We start from the raw sequence: 25000 nt of genomic DNA, 5'->3' as shown, positions 1-25000 counted from the left end.
ATTTTAAATTTTCGGTTAATTGTTCGATATTTGATAATTTTAGTTCAATAATCTTAGTGTTATTTTCAAGTTGACTCATTTTTTCATTTAATTCAAATCTAATTATTTTTATAGAGTCATCGAGTTTAGAAATAGTTTTTTTAGTTTCACCAGCTTGTGAACTACCAAACACATTCATGACTAAAATTATTTTTAAAAAGTATATTATGAAAAAAAAATTAATTTTTCTTAATATAATTTTCTTCGATGATTTTCAAACGAGTGTTTAAATCTGAAATATATGATCCATGATTCGGTAAAGAATTTTCATCGAATATACCCGTTATGCGTTTTATTTCGGCATTTACACTGTCTATAGAAGAAAGTATAAAAGAAAGTGATGTATTTGTTTCTATATAATTATTAAACAGCTCCGACATGCGATTTTCCAGCGATAGCAGATGAGCAATATTAATTTTTATGTTATGAATTTCTTTCTGCTGATTATTTATTTCATTTTGTAATGTTTTATTACTTGACTGAATATCTGATATAATTTTTTTAGTTTCACCAGCTTGAGAACCTCCAAACATGTTCATAGCTACAATACGACTGACACTATATTTTAACATCACGTGTATTTATCCAACTATTATGTGTGTTATCAAATCCAAGCCACTTGACAAGCATTTTATTTTGTTTTTTACGTATAATTTTTTCGATCAGATATTCGTTCGGGTGTTCGGTTTTATGTATTTCCGCCGAGTAAAAACAACCGGCAATCGGTTTACCCGTATAATCTTGTAACTGATAAGTGACGGGTAATGTTTTATTTATTTTAATAATTTAAAATATTTCAGTTGACCGGTTGGGCAAATAACCTTTTGTAAACACACCTTTTTATGTACTGATACGAACGTTATCACCAACTTTGAATTTAATTTTTTCATTATTAATTTCACGTTGTTTTATAGTCACTGACGCAGGATTTAAATCTGCTTGCACTGGTGTCATTCCTATAGTTCTGTGTTTTGAATTATTGTATTCATTAAGCAGTTTTGGTAAAATTGAAATCCATTCATGTGAGCCACGTGCCGTAAACTCTCTAAACATTTTTTCTTTTAGTGTACGATTAAATCGTTCAACAATACATGCTTTTACAATGCTAAATGTAGAGTATTTGTGTATGTTATATTTGACCATCAGATTATCGAAATTAGTGTTGTAAAATTCTTTTCCGTTATCGAGTTGTAAAAATTTCGGTGCTCTATCTATTAATATTTTAGACATTGCATTTGTGACTTCTTTCCCAGTTTTCGATTTTAATGCTATAGCCCACGCAAATTTAGTAAAACAATCTATAACGCATAAAATATACTTGTAACCTTCAGGCCCGGCGCTATCTTTTGCGAGGCCCTGTGCAAAACTTATTTAATTTATTTAACCAATAAGGAAATAACTATAGTTATCTATAGTCAAAAATCTATTATCTATTATCAAAAACATATGTCCCAAATAAAACAATTTTTCTAATTAAATTTAATATATTTAAGCTCTTCCAAAATGTTGACCTTAGTTACACCTATGATATTCATTAGATATAATAATACATTAGCGAATTAGGTAGCGAATATCAATTTTCAACTGTTTAATGATTACTTTTAAACGTATTACACTTGTCAACTTACATATTATATACAAAAAACTTACAAAATATTTATTGAGGTATACAAAGGTTCTGTAATTTTATCAAAAGTTATTATATTACTATAAATTTAAAAATGTAGTAATTATTCGTTAGATATTATCTATTACATATTTTAATATAATAATAACAAATTTAAACAAAAAAAAAATAAAATTAATATTGAATATTTAAAATTTTTTCCTTGACTTTTTGGACGCAAACAATTCTATTACTTTTTTAAACTCTAATGTATCTGCTGTTTCGTGTTCTATTGCAATCGTAGCTAATTCAGTCAATCGTTTTTGAGATATGGTGTTTCTGAGGTAATTTTTGATTATTTTGAGCTTTGAGAAACTCCTTTCTGCCGATGCTGAGGTTATTGGTATGGTTAACAAAATTCGGAGTGAAATTACTATGTTAGGAAAAGCACTAATAGCACCAGTCATTGTTTTTAAAAATCTGAGTGCTCCTATAGGTGTAGAATCTTCTTTCATTGTATGACGAAAAATTAGTAATTCTTCATACAATTCAGAAGCAACTATATCATATAAATTTCCATCACTTAAATAATTTTGCAAATCTAAACAATTCTTCATTAAGTCGTCATTAGTTATTTTTGAAAGTTCACCAATATTGTATAAAAAACTGAAATTGTTGTTATAAATTTGAAATTGATTAAATCGTTCACTAAATGAAGATATAGCTCCATCGGCAATTACATTAAAATAAAATGTTCGAAAATTGTTTTCTGGGTCATCATTTATATCATCAGAACCTTCATAGTCAAATTGTTTTTTTGTCTTTCTAAGACGTTTCTTTTTAAATGTTTTGTCAATATTCAAGATATCTGCTATTTCATCAGCTTTAATTTTTGAAGATTCAAAACCATTCTCTCGAAATGATTTTAAAAATTCTAGGAGACCATTTAAAAGGGTACTACATTTGTCCAAATGAATATTAATATTCTGTAAAGTTTTGCTTACAGTATTTACTTAATATTTCATACCAAATTATCAAACTAAGAATAAATTCATAACATTCTAGTTCATTTGAAACTAAAGACTGAGCTTCGCTTTTCGTTTTTGGATCTGAAGTATTATCAGCCACTTCTTCTAATGCGGTAACAAGTTCAGGTACTTGGTAACGTATAGCTTTGATACTGTTGACTTTACATTCCCATCTAGTTTCTGAAAGGGGTTTTAGAGTTAAAAATGTACAATGTTTTTTAAAAATATCCTAGCGTTTTGTAGAAGATGCAAATAAACAATATATTCTTTGTATAGTGCCAAAAAAACCAACCGCTACGGTGGAACTCTTTGCTATATCACCCAACAACAAATTTAAATTATGACACGCACATGGTGAAAAAAATGCTCTAGGATTTTTTGCTATAATTCTTGATTGAACCCATTTGTACTGGCCTTTCATATTGGCACCATTATCGTACGCTTGTCCCCGACAATCTTTTAGATCGATACCAATACTATTTAATTTGTTTAATAAAATATTTGTCAAATCATATCCAGTTGTGGAATGAACATTAATAAATTCAATAAAATATTCTTTGATGCAAGGTATTATAGACATACTTTTGTTTCCCATATCTAAAATACGAATAATTATAGAAAGTTGCTCTTCTTTACTAACATCTGGTGTACAGTCCATCATTATAGAAAAGTATTTGGCTTCTTTGATATTTTCTACAATCTGTTGACGAATTTGTTGCGCTATGAGTTCAATGAGTTCATCTTGTATTTGGTGACTTAAATAATGATCATGAGTTTCACTATTTTTTATCCGACGAACATGTTCTTGAATAACTGGATCAAATTTTGCCATCATCTCTATGAGGCCTAAAAATTTACCATTATGTTCTGTGTAAATTACATCAGAGGATCCCCGAAATGCATCACCATGTTTTGCCAAATAAAAAATTGCTGATAAAATTCGTTTAAGTACATCTTTCCAATATTGCTTTTCTTTATCTATTTCCTTTAAATGTAAATCATCAATAGTTTCGTTTTTAATAATTCGTGTCTGTAACTCGTTCCAAGATAGAATTGTTTGTTTATGAGAAGAAGAATTTTCGTGTTGTTCCAATTTTAATGCTATATGTTTCCAATCTGAAGTGCCATTGTTAGCTAAACTACCAGGATTTGGAATTTTTAATTGTGAACTAAAAAGTTTGCAACAAAAACAATAAACTCGATCAAGTGATTTTGAGTACAACAGCCAATGTCTTGCTATTTTTTCACCATTTTTCATTACTCTATAAAACAACTTATTACTAAATTTCCTACTTTGTTCATTTTTTGGATAATTTCCGTAAAATTCGATTTCTTCAGATTTACTAAGAACAATTTCAACTCGCATATCATGGGTTAATAACTCCGGCCACTGTGCTGGATCTCTCAATTCAATTCTAGCTTTTTTGGTTTCATTCACTATTTTATTATTAATTGTTAAATCACTATATTTTTCAACTACCTCAATACTATTATGTGTAACAAATTCTTTGGAACAACAAGGTTGTTCTATATCACTGTCCAACATTAAACTATCTTCATAATTTTCAGTTTCATTTTGGACTTCAACTACTCTCTCCGGAATATTTGAAGAAAAAACAAATTTGTTTAACGCACCACGTTGCTTTTCTAGATTTTTCTCAAGCTTTAGTTTTTTTATTCGTTTTTGGTGGCCTGAATCAAATTTACGATACTTATCTCGCTGCCGACTATTCATATTATGTTATTAGTTTTTTCCGTTTTATAATAACGAATTAAAAAATAAAAATTATATAATATATATTGACAAATTACGATATTTTTACACAATACACAGGTCAAGATATTTTGTGTGTAGGTAGTAGGTACTGGTACACGCTCAGAAAGTACCTATTTGAAATCATTAAACTAAGTATTTGACTATAGTCTATAAATGATATTCAAGTATCAATATTTCAATATTAAAAAAATTATTACCTGTAGAAATAAATTGTGATTTTCAAACTCTTCAAACAGCTTGGGCGACAGTCGAAAAACAATTGAAAATGTTCGTCTTGTCGCTATTTGTTAATATAAAAGTCCTCATAATAGATATATTAAATCGTTTATATAAAGCAGTTATCGACGTTATCGTCGTATAGACGGCACATTATGTAATCTGCAGACACAGTTACGACTCACGATATGACAGTTGCTCGCGATAGCAGGTAATGACTAATTACATTTAAGAAATGCGATAATCTTTCTAAGAATCTAGGTCTTCCATACCGATCGACGTTGGTGTATACTAATTTAATATAATATTATATTGTTGTTTTGTTTTATTACAAGATTTCCATACAAAATATTTTTCAATGTACATTGTAAGCGCGAGGCCCTTGAAAGCTCGAGGCCCTGGACAAATGCCCCGTTTTGCCCCCCCATAACGCCGTCCCTGGTAACCTTTATTTTTCTTTGAATACGGTATCATTTCCACCAAGTCAGCCTGCCATAAATCATTTTTTCCATGTACGTGCAACGTGCTCTGATACTTATATTAAATATAATATATGAATTACATACCATAGCCAACAATAATCTAACATTGGGGGTGCAACAGACACTTTTTGATGAGGGTGTAACAATTATTCTTATAATTGGATTCTAAAAGTGAGCAGGTGATATCAAGTACAGATTTTCCTAACCGTGAACGATTAACACATTAACGTAGCAATTGTCGATCATCAGCGGCGGCGGAACGGCGTGAGAACGCTAGCCGCAACGAAAATATTATATTATAACAATTATATTATGCGGCGGCATCGTGCAGGGTCAAAGGCAGATCATCGCACGTACGCTTGCCACCCGGTAGAATAATATAGAAATATAATTACCACCCGATAGAATAATATAGATGTCAAAATGACGCACGTCGTCGTTCAGATAACGCAAAGCGTGGGAAGAAGCGGATGCAGGTGCAGATGACCATCAGGGATCTGAAGGTACCGCGGGAGTCCCTGGACGATATATAAGGGGGCCCAGATTAGGCACAATTCAGACTGATCCACCAGAGTTAGCGCAAGCACCTTCACGTCACCCAGTTTAATATTTTATGTCTCCTGGACTTAGAATATTTTTCACAAGTTTTATTAAATTAATTAATTGGACTTAGAATAATTTTAAATAAAAAACACTTAGAATAATTTCGAGAGTTCAATTATTTCACAAAACCTTTCCAAATCGACATCATTCAACTGATTGTACGTGGCACGTTACATACGTTAACTCTGCGTCTAACGAAATTTTTCCGTGACGGTTTGTGTAGTTCAATAGCGATTTCACGTTTAGACATTAGGTATTCGTTTTATTATCCCAGCTTCATATAATTCTTCAAAAATCGATATTATTTCATTGGAGACACCTGTATTACCAGCAGCTTTCGAAGCTAAAAGTAATCTTAGCCGGTCGACTAACTCATTCGGATTATCCCAATACACTAAGTTATTTTTTGTAATTTCATAGATAGATGACCACCAGAGGGGAATAATTTACGTATTATATCCTTATATTTAGAACCAGTTTTTTTGATTTTTTTAATTTTTAAAGTCAAATGTGCCGATGTTTGTATTAATAGATTTATATACTTCTAGATCGTTATCGAATAAATAAGTGGGTTTTTCAAAAATAATAACTGGATTAGACCCGGCGTTGATGGATAATTATTACCATCAATTACAATAGATTGTTCGATAAATTTAACTTCTTTTTCGCCTAAAATAATATTTTCATCTGAAAGTTTTTTCGGGCCATAGGTTTAAACTAAATCTGCAGAGTGAAACCAATTTTCAATTTCTTGTTGATAGTTCTCATTAAAATTCGATTCGTTGTTATTTTTCTCGTTTGATGTCGAATGGTTTGTATCTGATATTTTAGTTAAGGGGTCGATGATAGGCTTGAAAGTTTGTGACAATAATTGTTGAACATTTGCCTCACCAGTTTTTAATTCAATATATTTACGTTTAATATTTTCTTTAGCTTTAACTAACTCATCTAATATACTACCTTCACCCTTCATGACTGCGTTTGAAATGTTAATATTTTCTATTTGTATCACATTATATAATGACGTACATATCAAATCCAAAACGATAACGTCCGTTATCACGGTCACTATCTTTACAAATAACGACGAATGCAAATCTATCACGATTCCAGCATGTAACGCAAAAATGCTTAAATTGTGTATATGTCATATCACCAGAACAATGTTCATTGTATACATGTTTTAAATTAGTTTCGTCTTTGATGAAAAATACTATTAAATTAGCATTATCTCGGATCAACTGTTTAGGTACTTTCGAATAACTCTGAGCCAGATAAAATATATCTATTTTATTATGACGTCCTCGTGCGAAAAATTCCCGTATAACTTGCTGATTTTCTCCCAAAACATCGTCCATTATGAATATAGAGTTTGGTAAAACTTTTTTCAGGTGAAATAACCTTATCATTCTCGAAAAATGTAAAAATGTTAACACCCTCAATATCATCGATTATACGTTTCAATAATTTATATTTTGGTTGTTCTAACGTTTTAGAGTATATTTAAACGTTTTCAAATCGTAACCCGTTTTCGTCAACGAGTAGAAAATATATCAAATTTGTTTTACCGCAACCTGAACTGCCCAACACCAACGAACGTATAATGTTTGGAAATAGCTCACCATGCCTAAACTGTATTGTATCCGGAGTATCAATATTATAAATACATAATTTTTTCTCTTGTTCGAAAAATCGCATTTTTCACTATAAATATCTATGCTATGAACTTGAAAGCGTCACATGATGTCTCGCGTTCGTAAGCGAAACAGCAATAAAGGTTCCGGTCTTATTAACTCGGTTATAAATCATTTGCCTGTGGAATTACATCTACCCGGATATAGGTAAGTCGCTATATAATTAAATAATATAATATAAATATTTTTATTTTTTTTTTTTTTTTTTTTTACAGATTTGCTGGTCCTGGTACTAAATTAAAAGAAAGATTAGCACGTGGTGAACGAGGTATTAACAAATTAGACGAGTTGGCAAGAGCTCATGATATAGCTTACGATAAAAGTAATTCGCTGAACGATAGACATAAAGCTGATAAAATATTAGAAAATCAAGCTTGGGAAGTTTTTAAATCTAAAGACACTGGTATTAAAGAAAAAGCTGCGTCCTGGTTGGTTACTACAGCTATGAAGGCTAAACGGAAGATTGGCGCTGGTTGCGGTTTTAAACAAGTGGTTAGCTAAAAAATCGATCAAAAATAAAATTAATGAAAAAAATATAACCAAATTAATAAAAACATGTCTGACAGCTGCCAAAAAAAAGAAAAATAAGAAAACTAAAACTCCAAGAATTATACCTATACCTAAAAAGGGCGGTTTTACCTTTAATACCTATTTTTGCCGGTTTATCGGCATTAGGCGCGCTTACCGGCGGCGTCGGTAACATAGTAAAAGTCGTAAATGATTTAAATTCCGGTAAAACACACCTATTCATTTAGGAAAAGGTTTATATCTTACGCCACACAACGGGCGATCTTATAAAATTGTCAAAGGTAAAGGTTTATACTTGACACCTTACAAAGGGGGGTCAGTAAAGAAAGCTAGAAAACGACAAAAAACTAATTTTACGTTACCCGATAGAGCGTTGTATGATTTTGAGATTATAAAATACGCTGACATGATGAAAATACCTCATTTCATTGGTGTATTTTCCAGGGACAAGTTGCCTCTGAAAATTAAGCATCGTGAGTCGGCCGTAGTTAATTTAGATCTCGAAATCGGTACAGGTACGCATTGGGTAACGTATAAAAAAAATTGACAACAAGTTAAATATTATGATAGTTTTGGAAATTTGCCGCCGCCGTTAGAACTACAAAAATATTTCAACGAGTGTAATATTGAATATAATTACGACAGACATCAAAAATACAATACGGCAAACTGCGGACACTTGTGCCTACAATTTTTATCATGTACACCAGTGGTCTCAAACTCAAATTACCTACGGGCCATATATATTTACTTCACAGGTTTGTGGGCCAAACACTTTTTTTTTACTCAGTTTAATAATAAATCTAAAATAAACAAAATAAATTAAGGAAAGATGTAATTATTTTATTGATTATAAATCTAACAAAGATGTACATTGTACAGTGTCTTGATTTTTTGTTTAGTAGTAATAATAGTTTCTTTTTATTTTCGAGCTGCACTTGATACTTGACATCTCTTATTTTGTACCAAACTGTCTATATTTGCACAAGAACTTCTGGATGCCAGATGTAGAACAGATTGCAATTTTAAATTGGAAATTTGATTGCGGCTTTTTGATTTATTCAACTTCATGAGGGAAAATAATTGTTCACATACATACGTGCTACCGAACATAGATAATATGTAACAAAAATGTTTTTGCAGTTTTGGATAATTGTTTTCAAGGTATTTAAACAATTCAGGAATTCCAACAGTTTCAAATTTTGTTTTTAAATAGTATTACATTGCAAATCTATTTCTAGTTGGAGATCTTCCTTACATTTTCAACATTTATGGAAAATGGCTCACTAAAAAGTAAAAAATCGTCTTTATACTTTTGGAAATCTACAAATCTACACTGAAATTCGTCTTTTAGTAATAAAATATGTGAAATAAATTTTTTTTCCATCATTATTTTCTGTAGATACCTGTTTAATGTAGGAAAGTGTACCAAATTATTTTATACAAGTTGACTTTCCCATAATTTAAGTTTCATAGTAAATGATTGAATCGAATCGCACATATTTGTGATTACTTTTATTTTTTCCTTGTAATTGTACGTTAAGAACATTTAGGTGTGTAGTAATATCAACAAGGAAAGCTAAATCTTTAATCCAATCAATATTATTCAGTTCCGAAACAATTTTATTTTTAGATATCATAAAACAATTAATTTCTTTTAATAAATTGAAAAATCTTTGTAGCACTGCTCCACGACTAAGCCATCTCACTTCACTATAATATATCAAACAACCATACTGAGCATCCATTTCCTCAAGTAGTGCACTAAATTGTCTACTATTCAATGCATGAGATCTAATCCAATTAACAGTTTTAATGACTATATTCATAACATGTTCCATTTTCAATTTTTTCGAACATAAGGATTCTTGGTGAATGATGCAGTGAAACTTTTCAATTCTACACCATAAGTCAAGGCTTTTGATTTTAGTCTAGAAACCAATCCCGCTTTTACACCTAACATTGCGGGAGCACCATCAGTAGTTATACTTGAAAATGTTTTCCAATCTACATCTAATTCATTAAGACATTTCTCCACACAATTATATAAATCACTTCCTGTTGTAGTGTCAGTCATAGGAATTAAATTTAAGAGCTCTTATGTTACTTCAAAATTATCAAAAACTCCACGGATAAAAATAGCTAACTGTGCTGTGTTTGTAATATCGGTACTTTCATCAATAGCAATAGAAAAATTTAAAAAATTCTTACTTTTTTCATGTAATTGTTGTTTAACATTACTTGCCATTTCTTCAATTCTTTGAGCAATAGTATTTCCACTTAAACTTATATTTAAAAATGCTTGTTTTTTTTCGGGACATATAACTTCCACCGCACTAACAATACACTCTTTAATGAACTCGCCATCACTAAACGGTTTTGAAGCACGAGCAATTTTTTCTGCTATGATATAACTACATTTAACAGATTCGATATTTTCTTTTCTTATATCATCAAACAATTTTGTTTGATGTAAAAGACTTTTTTTTAATTCTTCAGATGTTTCTTCACGTAACTTTCCAACAAATTTATCGTAAATCTTACCATGATTAGTGTCGTAATGTCTTTTAATGTTATACTCTTTGATGACTGATACACTTTGTTTACATATTAAACATATAGGAACAGAATTACAACTGGTAAAAAAATATGCATAGCCCCATTTTTCTTGAAAAATACGTCCTTCTTAACCGATTTTACGTTTAACACTTGACATTTTATTGAACGAGTAGCGCACACAAACACATTCACAGCTACATTTACGAACTGAGTATAATAAGAACCCGTACCTACACGTAATACACGTTAAATAATAACATTTATCTTTATAGATTATTTTTATCGCATTGTGCTTATCATGATCGAATTAAATTATTTTGGGAAATTCCTATTACGAATGTATATATTAAATATAAAATATTTTATAAAACAAAAAGATCAAACAATTTTTGAAGAAATAAATATTTATTGCGGGCCACATCAAAAGGGGTTGCGGGCCGCATGTGGCCCTCGGGCCGCGTGTTTGAGACCACTGATGTACAACATAACTTTAACCGGAAACTCGAGCGAATTGTCTTGCGACTTTTTCCCCCCTATAGAAGTCAGTAAAAATGCTAAGATTTGTGTGTTGGGGTTTCAAACAAATAATTCTATTCCTAATGTAAACGAAAAGTGTAATAAAATAGGTTTTATTTATAATGATGCACCTGTTAGCTATACAATACGTCAATACCTACAGGCTCTTATGAGTTGTCAGAAATTGAAATGGTAATAAAACAATTATTACATAATACAGATACATTATTTGAGCTTAGAGCAGATAATAATACATTAAAATGTTCAATGATTTGTAACGAAACTGTGGATTTTATCATGCCTAACAATATAGGACAATTGTTGGGTTTCAAAAATCGTATATATAATGCTAACGTTCATCACGAATCGGATACGCTGGTAAATATTACAAAGACAAATTGTATATATATCGAATCAAACCTAGTTATGGGTTCATTCAACAACGGAAAGCAGTGCCATACAATACACAAGTTTTATCCAAATGTACCTCCGGGATATAAAATAATAGAGGTTCCAAAACATTTGGTATTTTATCCTCTTAATTCTACATCTATAACACATGAGAGAACTTTAAAAAACCAAAACAACGAGTTAGTCGATCTACGAGGAGAACCGATATCGATACGGTTATTAATTCAAGACTTGTGATAAAATGGCGATACAATTTCATAATATATAGGTATATAGGACTACATATGTAAAACCCGTTAGTCGTGTTAATAACACTAACAAGACAACAACTCTAAAGAAAAATTCGAAACAGAGAGGGCTTCGACATTGTCTAACAGCAAAAAATTTAGCTTTTTACGTTCGTTAAACGCTATTATATGTTATTTAGTATTGTCGTCACGGCTGGATACACCGATGATTGCAGAATAACTCAAATTGAATATCACTCGTTTTTACCTTATTCTACGTCAGCCCCTCCAATAACGATGAAGTGCGTATCGCTTTACATAACACAGAGTCTTATACTCTACCGTGTGAGAGTTATATTTACATCGAAGGAACAATAACCAAACCTGCAGAAATAACTGACGACATTCGATTTATAAACAACGGACTTGCATTTCTTTTCTCCGAAATGAAATACGAAATAAACGGAATTCAAATTCAAAAACTCGCCAGGTATAACAACCACACAGGGGCGTATTTAAAGGGGGGCTGGGGGGGCTAAGCCCCCCTAAGTTGCTAGAATAGCCCTCCTAACCAATTTTAGTTATACCAAAAAATGTATTTATATTCTGCAAATTTTAACTAGTGTAATAACTCCAGTTATAACCAATACAATAATATTTCAATTAAAAAGAATAAAATAGAATAAATATTATCAGTGATGATGTGATACCATGATTAAATGTGTACCATTTATGTGACCATATAGATTAACAAACTACAGTATAAAGATTAAATATATGACCGTAATTGGTAAAAGAGTATTTTCGTCCAGGATTCAGATTACAGATATACAGATACCAAGTTTTTACGTTGAAATTGGCTAACCTATGTATGTTATAAATATTTTATTTTTATAAACTATTTTTTTTAACCTATACTTATGTGGCTCAATATTATGAAGCGAATTCAAACTTATATTTATTGTTAATTAATAAGAACTCCAAAAATAATTGAAAGACTATCGAGCAGTAAACAAATGTCGTATTATTTTACTTAATATTATAATAAGTAAAAAATTATATTTTTGTTTTGCGTCAAAATTGACTTGCGCCTAAAAGTGGTGGCGTCAAAATTACATTCGTCGAAATGACGTATGCGTCCAATTGTAGTTCGTCCGAATGGCCGCGTCCATTTGACGCGCGTCAAGATTGCCGCGTCGAAATGACGCATATTCTATAATTAGATATTCTCTAATTAAGACTGATACCATCACTTATCACATGAGTTAATTATTTTATAACTATTTTAATTAGTTACAAGCAACAATGGTGACATTGAGTTGGAAATTGCTGATAAAGACAGTCAACCACATCAACCTTTACTTGTGTCATTTCCAAAAAAACTATTTGGTAAGCAAAACCGTTCATTTTCATCTAAATACTACAAAGAGTATACATGGATAGAATACAGCCAAAACAAAGATTTAGTCTTTGTTTTTTATTGCCGTAACTTTGGTGCTGGCTCAAATTCTGAAGAAGTTTTCACTAAAAGTGGTTTTAAAGATTGGAAAAAAATTTCAGAAAAATTAAATAAGCATAGCAAGAGTTATATCATCTTTTTAGTTTGGCAAAATATAAAGATTATCAGAATACTAAAAAAACTGGTAATGTACATGTACAAATGTCTAGTGCTTACAAAGAAGAAGTCGAAAAGAATCGAAAATACATGCTCATGATAATTGATGCAGTTTTTTTTTTAGCACATCAGGGCTTAAGCTTCAGAGGTCATATTGAAAACAAAGAATCACTTAATCAAGGTAATTTCAAAGAAATATGCTGTATGTTAGCAACTTATAATCCATCATTTGCTAGTAAAATGGAAACATCATATTTTAATTACACATGTCCTTTAATTCAAAATGATTTAATAAGTATAACAGCTGGCTTGGTGAGGTCACAAATAGTACAAGAAGTAACAGAATGTGGAATGTATGCTTTAATGTGCGATGAAGCCAGGTCATTTAAAGAAGAACAACTTACTATCTGTGTAAGATACACAAAAGGAATGGTGGTTCAAGAACGGTTTTTTGTCTTTTGTTTTATGCTCTACATCAAGATCTGCTGCTGGTATTTCAAATACCATACTTGAAAGTTTAAAAACTCTAAATATTGATCAAGTGCCTATGATAGGTCAATCGTACGATGGCGCTAGTGTAATGGCAGGCCATATAAATGGAGTTCAAAAAAAAATTAGAGAATTTCATCCAATTTTTTTCCATTGTGTTGCACATAAACTAAATTTAGTTATAGTAGGAATGTGTAAACATGTTAAAAGCTCAGTTTTATTTTTTAATACACTAGAGTCCTTGTATATTCATTTTTCTAGACCATCTTCTCATAACAAACTAATAAATATACAAAAAAATTAGACATTAAACCAAGAGAAATTATGCAGATAAGTGATACAAGGTGGGCATGTCGTTTTGAAATTGTGATATGGTAAAACAATATTATGGTTCTATTCTAGAAGTTTTAGATACTGAAGTTGAAGAAAATAATGATTTTAATTGTGTTGAAGCTAGTGGAATCTTAAATAACCTAAAAAAGGGCCATTTTGTTGTTAACCTTTCATTTTTCATGAAGTACTTAAGTACATAAACATTTTGAGCAATAATCTCCAAAGTAAGTCTATGACTTTGGGTAAAGCTTTTGAAATAATAAAAAGTGTTACTAAAACATTAGAGGATAAACGAAACGAACAATCATTTCAATGTTTGTGGGATGCATTGACAGAATTTTCAGAAAATTTTGAAATTAGTCTAGATACTCCATCCAATTCAAAAAAAAAAAGAAAAGTTTTTGAAAATTTTTACTTAAGGATAGTATTATTACATCTACAGTGGGAAAAGATCAGTTTGAGAAAAAAAGTGAAACACCAGAAGCACATTGGAGAAGTCACTCATATTATGAGATTCTAGATAGTATAATTCAAGGATTAAATAACAGATTTTCAAGTGAAAGTATATCTATTGCGAATGCTCTTGATAGTTTCTTAAATTAAATACTATTGACTCTGACCCTTTTATTAACCACTATCAGAAGTTACTTAAAATTGATTCTAATCTACTAAAAGCAGAAATGATGGTAGCAAAAAATTGCATATCAAAAGAAGAATGGGATTTTGATGAACTAATAAACATTGCTAATGAATCAGTACTGCCAAATTTAAGAAAAATGTTAAAAGTAGCATTAATATTACCGGTTACTACAGCTACTTGTGAGCGTTCCTTTTCTGCTATGAGGAGAATCAAAACCTGGCTGAGATCTAGAATGGAACAAAATCGTTTTGATAATTTGGCAATACTAAACATTGAAAAAGATTTACTAAAGAACTTAAACAAAGAAAAAGTTCTTGACGAGTTTGCTAAAAAGCCAAGAAAATTAAAATTGTAATATTATGTAATGTAATTTGTATTATTATATTTTAAATCTATAGTTTATTATTTATTTTAAAATATAGTTTATAACTAAAAGTAAGAATTTTGTTTGTAATTTTCATAGGGATTTAGCCCCCCCCTGTTTACAACCCTAAATACGCCCCTGCAACCACATTAAAAGGATATTGCTCTTATAATAAATCGAATATTACATCACATCATAACGCTGCTTGGGATAATGACATTGAAAATGTTAATAAAGATTTTATTGAAGGTGATATGTTTAACGGTTGTATTAATCTTAAAGATTTGTTTGGTTTTTGCGAAGATTATAAACGTATTTTAATAAACTACAATCAACAACTTATATTAAATAGAGCTTCGATAGATATAAATGCTATCAAGCAGTACAAAAACAATAAAGTTGTCACAGACGCATCTAAACTAAAAGACGTTAAAGTAAACATAACAAAAATATTGTGGAGAATGCCTATAGTAAAAGTCAGTGATAAAGAAAAAATTAAATTGTTGAAAGTTGTAAACAATCAAAAGCCCCTAACTTGTGCGTTTAGATCGTGGGAGTTGTGTGAGTATCCGTTTCTACCTCAAAACACATCGCATAACCGCGATATGTCATCATTGGATTTCAAACTGATAGAAAAAATAGCTCAAATAAATCAATGTCATTTTTTGACCATTGTAAAATTAAAAACTTGAAAGTTTATTTAAACGCTGAAGTATTTCCCTATGAAGATTTCCAATGCGACTTTACCAAGAATAAGATCGGTACATTATACCACGCATACACTGAGTTTCAAAAATCTTACTATGGACATGATAATGTTACACCTCTGTTGTCCAGATATGATTTCAAAAATCTATCTCCGATTATAATTGTTGACATGAGCAGACAGAACGATAACGTAAAAACGCCAACTGTCGACATCAGGATTGAAATTGAAACCGATACACCGTTTCCTGCTTCCACTTCAGCTTATAGTTTAATATTACATGACCAAATTATAACTTATAATCCATTTAATGGTGAAGTGAGAACCTTGTAAATATTATTTTGTAAATATTTTTTTTTTTATTATAAATATTAAAGAACCTTGTAAATATTTATTGCGAAACTTAATATTAATAATTATTTTATTTTTATTTTATTTTATTGTAATAAATATCTTATTGTAATGTAAAACTTAATATTAATAAATGAAAAAACTTTTTTTATTTATATAATGTTTTTTTTTTTTACACAAATAACACAAAATTAAAATAGTTTACGTCTTACTTAATGCAGTTCCGATACGGCGGAATCGAAGTCACCCGTTTCCGATAATGGTTGCATATTGAAAAATGACGGTCCATCGTTTTCATCAACTGATGATTTTATTGCATAAATCGGTGATGGCGGTGGTGACAACAAAACAGGTGGCGACATAGGTGTAGGCGATGAGATAGGTGAAATAATCCTCGTTTTATTAAAAAACTAAAAAAAAAAAATTATTAAATATTGTTATTTAGGTATAATATATTTTTTTAATTACCTCGTGTGAGTTGTTCGCTCTCTGGTTCAGCAAAGATTCGGATAATTGTTCAGCTGCACACATCTGTATTTGATTACTGAAGTTTGGTATAGATTTAACTACTCCATCGACTTGTATGTTCTTAATGAAAATTACCATATCATGAACATTATTCGGCGATGATTTTTGTTGAGCGCATTTCTTGTCTATGTACTGAACAATCTCATCATATTGTTTCATAACTAACGGAACGGCAAATACTTCTTTTCGCACGATGGTCTCGAATATACATTTTTCAAGATATTGAAGACGCATAAGATCCGCCCGATTCAACAACACTCTGCAGCCCTCACGATTTTTTGCTTCCATAACTAGTACATTTTCTCCGCTGTACATCATACTCGATAGTTTATTTTTTTCATCTTCATAAAATATTATTCGCTTATACTTATGTGGTGTGGCTAATATGAACGATAATATATTTCCCATATATGAGAATATTTTTTTCATAAGATCAACAGTAATAAGCACATACCGAGAAGAAGTTAACACATGAACAACGACTTGAAATTTTTCACTAGGATCAATACCGATTTGTAAAAACTTACGGGCTGCAAAGTCGATTGTGTAGCTTAAAGGATCAATGAGTTCAGCTGGTGGTGATGGTGGTACATAAGTATATGTCTTCTTTTTGTAGAAGGTAGTGTTATCAGCGATTGAGCCAGCCATATTAAATCACTTATAAAAATAATAAACACTGAAAAAAGACTTTGAGGACGGTCGCGAAGTGCAAGTGTTAAATAGTATAAGGCTGAAGATAGACTGAATGATGGTCTACACGTGCAGGGGCAAGTGTTAATTAAATTCGAGACATTATTAGGTGGAGGTGAAAATTATTAGGTAGGGATAAGGGCTTTAATATATACAGATTGCATGTAAAAATCATATATGTATACAATAATATGCTGTGTACAATAATATGCTGTGTACAATAATATGCTATGTACAATAATATGCTATGTACAATTATATATATATGACAACAGGAGGTGGTGAGGGTGGAGATGTGCGTGGGGGGAGGACGATCCATACGGCGACGGGGCAGAAGGACTAGACGAGGGCGGGGTGGTGGGAGGGGGGAAGGACGAGACATGACGTAGTAGCACGAGACGAGGGCGGGGTGGTGGGGGGAAGGACGAGACATGACGTAGTAGAAGGACGAGACAGGGACGAGACGAGGAGGGGGGGAGGTGCGCGGGGGACGCAGAACCGCTATTTCTATCCTACTCACGAGGTATTAAATAAGTTATTAACACATTTAAGTTTATTTAAATACAGATTTTAGATTCTGAACGAAGTGAAGAATGTATTGATTTTACAATGATGTGTGTTTTTTTTTTTTTTGTGTCTGTGTACAGCATAACTAGTCGAAATAATAAAATGAAATATAAAAAGTTAAAAAAAATTATTTATTAAATGAACTAAACAACAGTATCATATGACCTAGATCCACAATCACAATCACAAATATCGATAATCTTACCATATTTTTTTACTAAATTTTCAACAAAATGGTTTCCTTTTGATAATAATACAAAAACACATTTCGGATTCCATCTTGAGTATTCAATCAATGGATTATCTTCTTTTCCCCAACGATGCAATATAAGACCGTATCAAAAACATTCAACAATATCTTTTTTCCCTGAATATATAAAACCGCTTTCAGCTAATGAGTATTTATCTTGAGATGAAGTCAACGGAAATAAATTGAATGTTTTCAATCTTGATATAAATGTAGTGAATTCTGGATATGTAGGATATGCATTGTTTCGTACTAACGAAACAAGTGAACAAAAACTGTTGTTAATTTGTTGAAAATTCATTTTTCATAAAAAAAATAAAAAAAAACTTAACTGAATTAAACTTGATTAAAAATAACAGAACCTGATTGAACGATGGTTGAATATTAACTGAACTGTCTGAACTGGAATGAATTAAATAAAACGACTTTTATCTATAATTTATTAAAAATGAAATTACAGTGTAACCTGAATGTTTAACTTACAAGGGAAATAAATAGTGTTGAAGTGTGTATACACTGTTTAAACTTTATGTGTAACAGGGGAAAAATAATTGGTTTAAGGCGGAAACTATACCTTAAATTTTAAAAATCTCCGCAGTCAAAAGTGCGCAGAAAATACATTATGGTGTTTGAGAATCAGTGTTTTTTACTGGTACAGCGGAGAAAAAAAAAGTTTGAGGGAAAAATCCCTCTTAAAATTTTACAATCTCCACTGTCAAAAGTGCGCAGAACATACAAATGTATACTACTGTTGTCGCCTTCTGGGTGAAACCAGGTGTCCTTGTCGTTGTTGTTGCAAATTCGGACACGAATTTGATAATGTGCAATTACATCTCAAATGCATCATTAGTGCACTATAATTATTGATGCGCTTAGTATCCCGACACGTGTCATGGTCATAGTAGCATCCGCATTACTCTTGACACGAGGCATGGTCATACTAACTTAGCCTTGATATCTCGTAGATATCTTATAGATATCTCATAGCCCATAACAAGACACCAGAAATCATTGGTACATATATCAAGTTTTGTAAAATTCCAGTTGTTTATTGAAACAGGAAAACCGAAAATGTCCACACTCAATTATCTACAGCTCATAAAGACTTTATAGAAAAAAACAGAAATTACTTAAAAGTGATAATTGATATTTCAATTTATTTAGCCCGGCAAGGAATTGCTTTACGGGGCCACGATGAATCAGAACATTCCAATAATCAAGGTATTAATTAAAAAGCTATTTTAAAATTATGATAAATTATTTTTCTGCAGTTAGGTACCTATTTAATTTATAGATTTTACATTTTACCTAATACATTATATTTTCAAATTTTATGTTATAACTTAGGAAAACATGTTTTGATTTATGTGAATGTGTATTTACTCAACTCATATGTTTTACCTATAGTATTACCTATTTATTTAAACCATTATTTACTCTCTGTAGGTAATTTTAAAGAATTATGCAAATTACACTCTAAATATGATGATAACTTTTTAGTTATATTCAATTAAAAGACTAATTATACTAGTTGGTTAGTACAAAATGAAATATTGAACATATGTGCTACTTTCATTATTGATACCATTTTAGAGGAAATTAAAAATAGTGGAATGTATGCAATAATGTGTGATGAAGCCAGGTCATTATATTTTTAAAGTTGGAACTACATTCCTTCTTAATATTTACTAAATTTATAACTAACAATTGTATTTAATTTATATACTATAGATCTTACAAGCAAGAGCAGTTGTCTCTTTGTATACGGTATGTTAAAGACTTAGAAATAAATGAGCGATTTATTTGTTTTATGGATGTTTCAAGTGGAAGAGGAGCATCACAATTAGCTAGTACAATTTTGACTGCAATTCAAAAGTATAATATTCATAATGTACCATTAGTAGCTCAATCTTATGATGGAGCTAATGTTATGTCAGGGTCAATATCTGGGGTTCAACAAAAAATTAGAGAACACTATCCAAAGGCAATATATATTCACTGCTTAGCTCATAAACTCAATTTAGTTGTTTGTAATACTTGCAGCAGTATCAAGGTATCGTGTGATTGACTTTTTATAAACAATTTGAATATTTTTGTATTCATAATACTATTTGATTTTAAATTTAAAGGAAGCAAGAAATGTTTTTAATGCTCTTGAGGCTATATACGTTCACTTTTCTCAACCTGGTACTAATAAGGAACTGATTAATTGTCATCTGAAATGAAAATTAAACTATTATCCTTCACAAGATTGTGTGAAACAAGATGGGCATGTCGCTTCAAAATTGTGATGCAGTACTAAACAATTTGGTGTTAATTAAAATTTTGATGAAAGAAGTTTATGAAGGTTAAATAGAGATGTGCCACAAGCAATTGGTAATAAGATTTGAAACAATTATGAAATTTGAAAAAATCATTATATTATCCATAACTAGTTTGAACAATAATTAAATTATTTATTTATATTTTAATATTATTTTAAATGTTATTATATATTATTATTATGATTAAATGATTTATATATTAAAGTTTATTTTGCTTACTTAATAATTATATTTTTACTGTTTATCATTTAAGGTCTCTTGAACATGATGAAAACCTCAACATTTGTATTCCACCTATTTATTTTCTATGAAGTATTGAAAATGATAATATACTGAGTAAGCAGTTGCAGCAAAAAAATACTTCTTTTGAGCAATGCTACAAATACCATAAATGGGGTGATTAAAACATTTGAAGGAATGAGAAAGAAATAATCACATTTTCTATAATTGGGACAAAATTAAAAATTTTCATCTAAAAATGATATTCACTTGATATGACAAAAAGTAATTAAATAATTAATATTATATAAATAAATATTTAGTAATCCACAATTCAATAATTTTTTAATTTAAATAAATAATTATAATATGTTTGTCAAAATATGTTAATGTAGATATTTATTTATTAATATTTAGGATCAAAAAGACAGCATACTGAACCATGTTATTTAAGAGAATTTGATGTTACTGTTGCTACTGGTGCAAAACTACAGCTATCTACTCAATGTACAGAAAACCTAGACAAACAAATACAAGATTATTGGGTGTAATCATTTTTACTACCCTGTTATTGATAATATTATCAACCATTTAAAATCAAGGTTTTCCGAAGAATCGCAAGAATTAGCCAAAGCAACAAAGCAACAGAAAGTTTTATAAGTCTTGACTATAACAATGCATTATATTTTATCAACCATTACAAAGTTTGTATACTATTTTTTATCCGTTATAACTATATTAAATACATTTATATAATATAATAATGGTTCCATATTAAAGGATTTGTTTTCAATAAGCATTGAGTGTTCGAAGTCTAAAATGATAGTTGCTAGAAACTGTGCAATTCAACTTACTGAAAAATTTGGGTTAAAAGAATTAAAACAGGTAATCAGTGAAACTGTTTATCCAAATTTATTCAAGTTGCTTCAAGTTGCCTTAGTCTTACCAATTTCATCTGCTTCATGTGAAAGGAGTTTTTCTGTTATGCGAAGAATAAAATCTTGGACACGTACCACAATGGGTCAGTAAAGGCTATCAGACTTATCAGCTATTCACATTGAAAGAGATATAGTTCTTAATAATGAAATTATTTTAAATAAATATGCTGAAAAAAGGGGAAAAATGTCTTTAAATTTTTTTTAAAATAATTATTTGTTTCTCATAAAACGTATGGATTCTTAGTTAATTGTATTTCATTAATGTATATACATTATATATATAATATATATATATATATATATATATATATATATATATATATATATATATATATATTGTTTAGTAACAGGTGGGGTGTGATGGGCAAAGCCCCTCACACGTCTGTTGACACAAAAATTTGTTTGGTGCTTAAGCCCCCCCAATATTTTCGATTGATTTGCGCCTGTGTAGCATCCGCATTACCCTCGACACGAGCCATGGTCATACCAACTTAGCCTTGATATCTCGTAGATATCTTATAGATATCTCGTAGCCCATAACAAAAGTTTAAAAGTATTAGGAATGGCCGATTCAAAACAGAAATTGTTTTCAATTTTTAATTGTTCAAACAATAAAAAGCAGAAAGTAAATAATGTAACTCAAATGATTTAATTCCAATTTCGGTAAGAAAATAATGTGTTTACCTTAATACTGCCTATATTTGTTATTATTATTATTTTTTATATTGGTAATTGGTTGTTGTTTATAAAATAGGATATATTAAGCTCATCAAATGACAATGCACTAATGACAAACATTAATACAGTTTTTTTAAACTCTACTGATGTTAGTACTTTTAATCAATATGATTTGCCTGATACTCTTCATTCCATGAATGCAAAGGATACATATATTTTGATATGTATGTTCATTGATCATCAAGCTACCTATTTTTAGTTATATTTCTTTGCTGTACTACATCAAATTATAATAATATGCTTTTCATTTTCGCCTTACAGCTTGTCTTAACAATTTAGAAATTAACTATCCTTCTTAACTATTGCATAGTCTGACACTTAAGTTGTAATTTTTTTATTTATAGGATAATGAATTACAAGTTTCACAACACAGCATTTGCTTGATATTGCTAATTTTGTAGTCGATCATTCTTTAAAACATTCTGAAATTGTAAACTGCTTAAAATTTGCTTGGTGCCCTTCGCCTGATTATGTTTTCCCACCGCAAATAGAAGGAAAAGGAAAAAACTAACGTAGCATAAAATTCCTATATAAATATTTAGAACTCTTTCCTTGGCTGGCTTACAGTAAAACAAAAAATGGCGCATTTTGTAAATGGTGCGTCGTGTTTGCTTTTTCTGGCGGAGGTATAGTTCGACAAGTAACTATAATAATTAATAAATATAAAATAATACTTAGTTATAAGAATTTATGGAAACTTTTTACATAAACCTAATTGACTAGTATTCAATAATTAGATACCTACAACAAGCTATGTTTAAATGTTTTTTTATATTAATGTTGAAGATTAATTTAAATATTAAAATAAATCAATTTTGAATTTAATATCGTAACATAGAATCAATCAATCATCCTTATTAAATTATAATTAGTATAATTTTTTTTATATTTATATCATATTGTACCTACTTGGTTTAGTGTATAACAAATAATAAATAAAACTAAATTTTTAATTAGAAGAAATAGATTTTCTGACTACTGATGTTAAGTAAGATGATTAATCTTATTAGGTAGTAACAACATATTTTTTTTCAGAAATTGGGTAAATTAGTTACACAGCCAATGACAAAAGATAAAGATGCCATGAATGATTTTCAAGAACATGCTACAAAAGACTATCATCATCTTCTAGCTGGTCAAAGAGTTACAGATTTTTTAAATAATTATAACTCTGGAGGTAAAAAAAGATGTAAATGTACTCCTCGATAAACGCTTAAACCATGTTACTGAATATAATCTTAAGAGACTTATACCCATAATTAAGTCAATACTATTCTGTGCTCAAAACAATTTACCACTAAGAGGTCATAGAGAATCAGGGACTTTAAAATGTGCTGATGTACGAAAAGAATGTTTATCAGGTAAACAGGGTCTTTTACGTGCATTATTATCTTTCCGTATTGAATCTGGGGATAAAAATCTTGAATCACATTTTGACACTGCAGCTAAAAATTGTACGATGATAAGTCCTTCCATTCAAAATGAGATCATTGAATCAATTGGTGATGTAATAAAAAATAAAGTAGTTGATAGAGTTCGTATATCTAAATATTTCTCAATATTTTGTTATGAAACAACTGTTACAAGTACCATTGAACAAATGACAATCTGTATTCGTTATGTAGATAGTTCCACTTTTACTATTAGAGAAGATTTCTTAGGTTTTGTAGAAATGGCTGACTGAATTAGCTTTAAAAGTTGGTGTAGAAATAACCATGCCTAGAACATGTGGGAGACAAACTAAAAGAGTTTATGTTAGTACTAAGGACCCTGAAGAGTATTATAAAATATTAATTTGTATACCATTTCTTGATAACTTAATAAATCAGTTATATTTTAGATTTGATAAAAGACTTCAACAAATTATGCTACTAGAAGGAATTATACCAACTAGTTTTGGAAACTATGACGAAGCATCTATTTTAGCGGCTGTTTCTATTTATGAAAATGATTGTTCAGTTGGCATGATGTCATGTTTAAAAGCAGATGAAGTGTAGTTCACCGTCGTATGATGTTCAAATAGTATATATTGGCGTCAAATGAAATAACACAGGAATTTACTAAGTATATAATTAATGATTTATTGAATAAAACACTGTAGAATGAATATATTAACACTGGTATATTATTACGATTTACGAGATGCTCTGATTAAAACTATATGACGCTCTGTTATAAAACCTAAAGGATGCTCTGTGTAGTCACGCTCGTGTCGCAACGGTCCGTCCGGGGCCTTCGGTATGTGCTGACCCAGCCATTTCGGTCACGTACTCCATCGTGGGAACCGAAACGGTCACATACTCTTTTACCATGAGTCAACACATTTGCGAATTTATATGTAAGCCTCCAGTACATACTATATATACATACATACATACATAGTACACAGTACATACATACATATTATATATATAAACACTACATACTCAACCATATACAACACAGAAATATTTATTTGGAAGAAACAGTGGGAATCAGAAACGAATCTTCCAGAGTCTGCTGTTGAAGCACTTTAACATTGTACAGAGCTCTTGCCAAACACAAAAAACTGTTACAATTATTTGC

The 25000-nt window shown here is 30.2% G+C and overlaps 1 protein-coding gene across 1 annotated transcript; it reads right to left on the bottom strand.

The window, feature by feature from the left end:
- Positions 1-16396: 16396 nt before the first annotated feature.
- Positions 16397-17360, bottom strand: LOC126555165 (uncharacterized). The gene is made up of 2 exons (XM_050210122.1): positions 16653-17360; positions 16397-16594 (listed from the first exon to the last, which is right to left on the bottom strand). The coding sequence occupies exons 1-2, from the start codon at positions 17358-17360 to the stop codon at positions 16397-16399; spliced, it is 906 nt and encodes a 301-aa protein (XP_050066079.1).
- Positions 17361-25000: the final 7640 nt, after the last annotated feature.

Source organism: Aphis gossypii, unplaced genomic scaffold (assembly GCF_020184175.1).
Source record: "Aphis gossypii isolate Hap1 unplaced genomic scaffold, ASM2018417v2 Contig00730, whole genome shotgun sequence".
NCBI lineage: Eukaryota > Metazoa > Arthropoda > Insecta > Hemiptera > Aphididae > Aphis > Aphis gossypii.
The sequence above is the reverse complement of the archived record's forward strand: the minus strand, read 5'-3'. Positions and strand labels throughout refer to the sequence as shown.